At 33.4% G+C, this 9,029-nt stretch overlaps 1 protein-coding gene across 1 annotated transcript; it reads right to left on the bottom strand.

The window, feature by feature from the left end:
• Positions 1-6,901: 6,901 nt before the first annotated feature.
• Positions 6,902-8,022, bottom strand: LOC135955953 (trypsin-like). The gene is made up of 3 exons (XM_065506387.1): positions 7,714-8,022; positions 7,381-7,654; positions 6,902-7,311 (listed from the first exon to the last, which is right to left on the bottom strand). The coding sequence occupies exons 1-3, from the start codon at positions 8,013-8,015 to the stop codon at positions 6,961-6,963; spliced, it is 927 nt and encodes a 308-aa protein (XP_065362459.1). The 5' UTR covers positions 8,016-8,022; the 3' UTR covers positions 6,902-6,960.
• Positions 8,023-9,029: the final 1,007 nt, after the last annotated feature.

The following is a 9,029-nucleotide window of genomic DNA, read 5'->3' as shown; positions in this document are numbered from 1 at the left end:
GTTGCCGATTTCTGAAACGAACTTTTTTTCGGTGCAAATGTATGGAATTTCGTTTTCGTTTCGGTGTATGCGGTAAAGTAGCTTTGCTTGTTTAATTTTAACTTGATAATAAATTTATTCGATTAATCGTCTACTATTAATCGAATAATTTAGTTCTAAATTGCAAAGATTTATTCTTTCGAATAAAAATAAAATGTTTCCTCGATTATTCGAATGACAACGCAAGTACTTATTAATATTTCCTCTAACTTTCTGAGCATCCATTTGAGTTGCGTTCAGCATCAGTTCTTTATCTAATACAGAAGGGCTTCCAAATGTAGTAGGAATGAATTTTGGCTGAAATACTTGAACATTTTTTTAATCAATAATCAAAAATATCCTTTTTATTTATTTAACGAAAAAGATACATTCATACTCGTATTTATTAAAACTAAATGTCTAACGCAGCAGGGTGTGGCGCCGATAAGACAAAATTTGTTTGTTTTCTTATTTATTATTGGTAAAATCGAAACACCTGAATATTTGCTAAATCACGCATTTCAATTTGATTCTATAGAATCAAGAAAAACACATTAAGAACATTTCCAAAGTTATCAATATCATTTGGAAATATTCCTTTAAAATCTTCCTGTTGGCTGTTGTTGGCTTAAAATGACATGGTCTTGTTTTTAATAAATAAAATTTCATGTTCTTTAACGCGTTCATTGTGCGTTTTTTGATCGGATTCTCTAACATTTTTAGGGTGTTATTTATTAATAAAATATCAAATAAAGGATGTGAATTTTTTTTTTGCTTAATAACACGCAAAAGCTTTTAAATGTTGGGTTTTTTTGTAGGCAAGATTTTTTAAAATGGATTAAAAATTAATTCGTTTTTTTTTAATTTTAGGAAAAAGGCATATGCGTTTTTTAGCTACAGCATGCAGCAAATATTAAATGTGAAATGTGTAAATGATCTTTTGTTAAAAGTGTTGAATTTGATATTGGGTTTTTTTTTGGTAAATTTCTTTCGTGGTTTCTTTGGTTATTAACACCATTTGGTTTGGTTGTTTTTTAAAGTATTCATGAGAACACTTCTTATTTTTTTTTGGGGAAAAGGGTGTTAATAACAAACGCTTTATCTTGACACGTAATATTATTGAATACAATTTTTTGGAAACTTTAAAAAAATTGTTATTTGGTATAAATTTAAGGATTCTAAAGGCGTTCAATAACATAAAAAGATAAGAATGGCGAAAAATTAATTATTTTAAGATTTGTTTAACGTGACAAGATTTCAGGGCGTTGGAAATATTGATTCAATTTTGGAAAGGAAATAAAGATATGTTCCATGTTATAACAATTTTAAAAACAGGTGAAAAATTACTTATTAGGGCACTATCTATTGTATATATACTTTTCTTAATATGTCTTACGATTCAATATTAATTTTTCAAAGTATTATTACGAAATTGCAACATTCATCATGTTTATAAACATTTTTAGTGTTCGAAACAAGCTGTTATTAACATTGTTTGTGGGTATGACAGCATTAACTGTTAAAGCTGCTAACATTAACATTAGATCTGCTAAAAACTCTCGAAATATAACATTCTAGTTTTGTCCGTTAGATAGATAATTCATGAAGCTACTAGAAGATGGCACCGAGTATATAAATTGTGTTAGAATTAACATCAATTGTATTATCAGTGTATTCTTGGACATTATAAAGTGTGTTTTTAAAGTATGTGTATTAAAAGAGAGTGTCTATTTAAATAGTTGTGTAAATTTAAATAAATAAAGAGTTGTTACAATTTTAACTTATTAAACTACTTTTAATAAACCAACGTTTTTAAAAGGTAAAAGAGTAACAGTATTATGACATCTTATTTTTCTTTAACGCGTAGTTATCTTCTTTTAAAGAATTACTGTCAATTTTAATTTCACCACTAGTGGCTCAAAAATAAAAGAATGTCTAAAAATTCTTTATTCCCGTTTTATTTTATATAATTTTTATTTATATTTTTTTGTAAACATCATGCCAAATATGGTCATTGAGTAGGTTGTATAATTTTCTTTAAATTGTTTACTCAAAACAACAACTGCAACAAAACCACAAACATACGAACACAAAATAAAAAATGATCATCTATAGAATTCTATATAAAAATGATTCCTATTACAATGGCGCCTAAAAGTCTGAAGAACACCTGCATCATTTTATTTAACAACTGAAAGCCAACAAAGTTCTCACTCTACAACCAAACACACCAACAACATACACAGAACATCCAATACAACCTATAACATTGTACTACGCAGCAAATTCAGACTCTTACGAAAACTATCCAGCCAACAACATCAACCCACAATGGCGCTGTGCAACAAAAAAAATAACAAAAATAAAGCCCAGACAAAATAAACGACGTTCTTAACTATTCCTTCCAACACTGCCTACTAAATTGTTGTTGGTTTATTTTTTGAAATTTTCTTATATTTTAAAGAAGGAAAAATACTAAAACGTGATTACGAATAGTCAGTTGAAGATGTTTTGTATTCAATACGATTCTTCTTCCTTTAACATTTTCACTGTTTTGTCTGTTTAAATTGCGCGCTGCAATATGAGAATATAACGAGAACCACAACACCATCAACACATTATAAACTTTAGAATTGTCTGTCTGTATCTCTAGGTTCTGCTGCAATTGCTTGCAATTTCTTGTTATAAAGTGGTGGTAAGTGCAAGAATAGTGCAGCAGTGTTTGCAATAAATACAATTTCTAGTTTACTACAACTCCCTCTTGACTACCAAAATCCCAGACGATTTTAATAATGAGCGAGCAGAGTAGCAGAGGCGTGGGTTAAAGAGAAAATTTTGCTTCTCTACTAGATAAATATTGGCAATTTTGGAGAATAATAAACTGCTGTCCAGTTGGCTACTGTACACCAGACTACTAAACAGTAGACTACTCTACAGTAGACTACTCTACAGTAGACTACTCTACAGTAGACTACTCTACAGTAGACTACTCTACAGTAGACTACTCTACAGTAGACTACTCTACAGTAGACTACTCTACAGTAGACTACTCTACAGTAGACTACTCTACAGTAGACTACTCTACAGTAGACTACTCTACAGTAGACTACTCTACAGTAGACTACTCTACAGTAGACTACTCTACAGTAGACTACTCTACAGTAGACTACTCTACAGTAGACTACTCTACAGTAGACTACTCTACAGTAGACTACTCTACAGTAGACTACTCTACAGTAGACTACTCTACAGTAGACTACTCTACAGTAGACTACTCTACAGTAGACTACTCTACAGTAGACTACTCTACAGTAGACTACTCTACAGTAGACTACTCTACAGTAGACTACTCTACAGTAGACTACTCTACAGTAGACTACTCTACAGCAGACTACTCTACAGTAGACTACTCTACACAGTAGACTACTCTACAGTAGACTACTCTACAGTAGACTACTCTACAGTAGACTACTCTACAGTAGACTACTCTACACAGTAGACTACTCTACAGTAGACTACTCTACAGTAGACTACTCTACACAGTAGACTACTCTACAGTAGACTACTCTACACAGTAGACTACTCTACAGTAGACTACTCTACACAGTAGACTACTCTACAGTAGACTACTCTACACAGTAGACTACTCTACAGTAGACTACTCTACACAGTAGACTACTCTACACAGTAGACTAATTCGGATAGGCTCAATTTTGCATTTTCTGTATAGTTCGTGGTTGGTGTAGGCTTCCTGGAATCTTAATCACTAATCTGATTGACCCTATTCCCCGAATAAGTGAGGTAGGCTCAAACAGATGTAACGTTGCTCACACTATCTAATATCATAACGGGTGTTATAATATCATTGCCCGGTGTCCATCTGCCCCGAGGGGTCGGAGGTCGTAAGTCTTCTTAGTTGCTTACAAGGACAAGGATTTGTTCTGGGCTCTTCTAGAAGTTAAAGACGACCAGATCCATCATTGCATTGATATCTCAAAACAAAGTCCTTATTTATATTAAATGTAATAAATCAATTAAGTGTTCTATGTCATTGGCAAGTACAACATCACTTCTTTTTTAAATGACAATGACATCAAAAGGAACAAAAATAAAAGAAAACAAAAAGAGGCAGCTAACAAGCTGCTTGTTGCACTAAATATTGAATATTTTTGCAAAAGTACAGGAAAAAAAGGGAAACGTATGCAGTTTGTTATTAATTTAAAACAATATTACAAACTTAACTGAACAGGAGAAGCCTTTACAAAATCAGCATTCAAAAGAATACCGAATTATCAAAAATCCAGACAATTTTTATTTAAAAGACACATGCAATGACAGTTTACAGAAAGAGTTACACAAACACAACGTATTTTTAAAAACCAAAAAGAAGCCGCTCAACTAAAAGTATAAAACGTTTAAGAATATTTATGTACTTGTAATGCAGAATGATACAATGTTGTTGCTTGCAAGTACATACAATAATTGCGAAATGTTACAATACGACGACTCCCTTTAAATAATAATTGATTAAAACACTATTGATCTTACCTCAAAAAAAAGAAGGTAACCTGCAGATGTCCGGAGATGTAAAATGTTTAATCTGCAGCAAATACAATGGCAAACATACAAATTAATTATAATTTATGACTAAATATAAGCCAGGTGACACCCACTAAGAGAGAAGCTGTAGCATCTTCTTCATCAGCTTAATGTTGAGGCTTTTTTCTTAGGCATGCGCTACTTTCGAATGGAGGGTATGTTAAGCTGAATGTTTGTAGATAATTTAAAGTGTACGGTGCAGTAGTTTACAGTACACTAGTCTACATTACAGAAGTCTTCAGTACAGTAGTCTACAGTACAGTAGTCTACAGTAGAGCAGTATACAGTACAGTAGTCTACAATACAGTAGTCTACAGTACAGTAGTCTACAGTGCAGCAGTCTACAGTACAGTAGTCTACAGTGCAGTAGTCTTCAGTACAGAAGTCTACATTACAGTAGTCTACATTACAATAGTCTACAGTACAGTAGTCTACAGTACAGTAGTCTACAGTACAATAGTCTACAGTACAGTAGTCTACAGTACAGTAGTCTACAGTACAGTAGTCTACAGTACAGTAGTCTACAGTACAGTAGTCTACAGTACAATAGTCTACAGTACAGTAGTCTACAGTACAGTAGTCTTCAGTACAGTAGTCTACGGTACAGTTGTTAGTAGTATACAGTACAGTAGTTTACAGTACATTAGTCTACAGTTCAGTAGTCTACAGTACAGTAGTCTTCGGTACAGTAGTCTACGGTACAGTAGTTAGTAGTATACAGTACAGTAGTTTACAGTACATTAGTCAGCAGTCTACAGTACATTAGTCAGCAGTCTACAGTACAGTAGTCTACAGTACAGTAGTCTACAGTACAGTAGTCTACAGTACAGTAGTCTACAATACAGTAAGCTGAATGTTTGTAGATAATTTAAAGTGTACGGTGCAGTAGTTTACAGTACACTAGTCTACATTACAGAAGTCTTCAGTACAGAAGTCTACATTACAGTAGTCTACATTACAGTAGTCTACAGTACAGTAGTCTACAGTACAGTAGTCTACAGTACAATAGTCTACAGTGCAATAGTCTACAGTACAGTAGTCTACTGTACAGTAGTCTACAGTACAGTAGTCTACAGTACAGTAGTCTTCAGTACAGTAGTCTACGGTACAGTAGTTAGTAGTATACAGTACAGTAGTTTACAGTACATTAGTCAGCAGTCTACAGTACAGTAGTCTACAGTACAGTAGTCTACAATACAGTAGTCTACAGTACAGTAGTATACTCTAAAGTAATCTACAGTACAGTAGTCTACAATTCAGTAGTCTACAGTACAGTAGTCTACAGTACAGTAGTCTACAGTACAGTAGTCTACAGTACAGTAGTCTACAGTACGGTAGCCTACAGTACAGTAGTCTACAGTACAGTAGTCTACAGTACAGTAGTCTACAGTACAGTAGTCTACAGTACAGTAGTCTACAGTACAGTAGTCTACAGTACAGTAGTCTACAGTACAGTAGTCTACAGTACAGTAGTCTACAGTACAGTAGTCTACAGTACAGTAGTCTACAGTACAGTAGTCTACAGTACAATAGCCTACAGTACTGTAATCTACAGTACAGTAGTATACAGTACATTAGTCTGTACTGTACATTGTACAGTGTAGAGTGGTTTACAGCAGAACAGTCAGTCTATCGTCAACAAAATTTCAATAAAAAATTGCTACAGAAGAGTAGTCTTCATCGTAACATCACCGGACCCATATTTAAATGACTTATTAAAACAAATGTATTTCGATTAAAGAAATCTTAAGAAACACACAAATACTATTTATAACCAAAACATATTTCTTAATTGTTTGGGAAAAAGTGCAACACTCCAATCATATTTAATGCTTAACTACAAAGAAAACTTTAATAAAACAAAAAAAAAAAAACATCTTTTTGCTGATGTTAAATACAAAAAAAAAATTACACATTTTGTTTTAATTAATGACTTAAAAACACGCAGAAATTAGCCATGGCTAAATGCCAGCCCCATTAACAATTGGTGGTGGTAATAAACGGACAAACTTAGCAATATATAAAAAGAAAGATAAAGGCTTAAAAGGTCTTGCTTTAAGCCTTGATAAACGGTATTTTATAAACGTTAAAACCAAATTGCCTTTAAGGTACGAACGAGTACATACAACCGTTTGAGTTACAAATAATTTAAATAAAACTTTTTCTTAATTGCCACAACACAAACTTGAGAGATTGAAGGAGACTTGCAGCGAGAAAAAAAAGAAAGATTTAAAAGTAACATTTAAACGTTTTGGGATAAGGGAAGGTATTCTAAAATAATACATGATCTTAAAATGCAATAGATCAATAACATTCTAATTTATTTTCATGTTTATTGGGAAATTACATCAATAAAACTAGGCTAACAACTAAAATTAAATGAGTTTTAATACCACCTCTCAAAGCAGCATTTAAATGTTTCTCAATCCACTGCCTATTATACCAGACATCTGTATACAAACTTGGCAAACGATCACTACCACAGCCCGTGGTCCATGAAATAACACCCGTTAATTCATCATTACAAATCAAAGGGCCTCCACTGTCGCCACGACAAGGATCCTCATCATAATGCAAACTATCGCCAGCACATAAAATACCCTCATGATAATGTTCGCCTAGAAAATGTTTACATTCCCCGGGATGATATAGTCTAACGTTGACATGTAATGGTATTGCGGCCAAAGGACCTTTCTAAGGACAAACAAAAACAAAACCTTAAACTACCCTTAAATTACAATATTAATAACAATAATAATTTACCCTTATCATGCGCCCCCAACCTATAATCGTACAATTTGTATCATAAATTGGCGGACCGCTGGGCATTTTAATAATTTTGATATTTTCATTATCCTCGGGAATTTCATGTTTTAAATGAATTATGGCAATATCATTTTCATTGTTACGTATGAAATTCGTATTGGCCGTAAGACTTTTGGCGGGAAATTGCACAGTGGTCTCGACGGGCACTAAACGATTTGGTGTACCAGCCACTAAAAGTAAACGGCGGGCTCTGGTTAAAACACGTCTCTTACTGGAATTTAAAAAGATAAATGTTTTTGTTAAATTATTAACAAATAGTTTAATATTTACTCCATAACACAATGGGCCGAGGTCAACACTGCCTTCTTAGATATAATAGTGCCCGCACAAAAATGATTGTCTCCAAAATATCTTTGCGGATTGCGTGTACGAATTGAAACCATATAATTGATTAGTTTTAGTGTTGAAGGCACCCGATTGCCTCCCGCTATATAATACATATAATCAGCTGTAGATTTTGTTTTATTAATTAGTGGCAATTCATCTCTATATAAAGGCGTTATGGTAGTGTTGGCATTATTTGATTTTAGTACACAACAAATGATCCATAATTTTATAAAGAACGATTTCATTTTTCCAAATTAAAATACAAACTAAAAAAATAAAGTGTCCTGTCAGTTCAAATTGTCACTTAAAACAGAAAACTAGAATTGTTTCTCTATGTCTGCTTTTACACAGCGCAAGTTTTCTTGCGCAAGTCTGCTTTTATACACAGGGCAAGTTTTCTTGTGCAAGAGTTTATAGGAGAGAGAGGCAAGAAGAAAGAAGAGGGGTACACACTTGCTTGAGACTTGCCACTCTCCTGAATTCTCCTTTGTTTTCTCATTTTCACTATGTCGCCTATAAGGTTTTGACATACAAAATTGAACACAGACTTGCTGTGTGTAAACAGTCGAGCAAGTTTAAAAGGAAATCGAAGAGACTTGCTTCAAGTAAACTTGCTATGTGTAAAAGCAGACTATGACTAGAATCATAAGGTAATTCTATGACTATAATTGTCGACACTGGAGTATTTTGCGTTATTTGTCAATTTTAGGATATTTGCCTTTGATAGTCCGTGACTTTTTGAATTTCACGTCTCTTAACTGAAAGGTTAACACAGCTCCTGTCAAAAGGCATATTTCTGTTAACTCCTGTCAAAATTTAAGCATGCTGCGTCATTTAGTTTTTGTTTGACAGCCATTGATAGCAGACTACCGCGCGACTTGAGGAGAAAATGGATATAATTTCGTGTGCTCATTAAGAATTATTTTTACATCACAATCGTATGACAACTTCGCAATACTGTTTGGCATTGTTCAACCGCAACCGTGGACGAAACGTGAATCTACCAAAACAGCCAATAAAGTCATGGCGACCGTTTTTTGAGATACACGCGGTATACTCCACATTTACTACCTTCAAACATATTGAATCAATTTAATGAAGATTTAAAAAAAAAAAAAAAACGACCTCATAATTAGGCTATGAATTGCTTCCTGATTCGGATTTAGACTCTTTCAAAAAATACCTATACCAAGGTCATCAACCATGACAAAATCTTATTTTTTGGATGGGATACAAATTTAGAAACGTTGGACAGTGTG

Source organism: Calliphora vicina, chromosome 3 (genome assembly GCF_958450345.1).
Source record: "Calliphora vicina chromosome 3, idCalVici1.1, whole genome shotgun sequence".
NCBI lineage: Eukaryota > Metazoa > Arthropoda > Insecta > Diptera > Calliphoridae > Calliphora > Calliphora vicina.
This window is presented reverse-complemented; position numbering and strand designations above follow the sequence as displayed.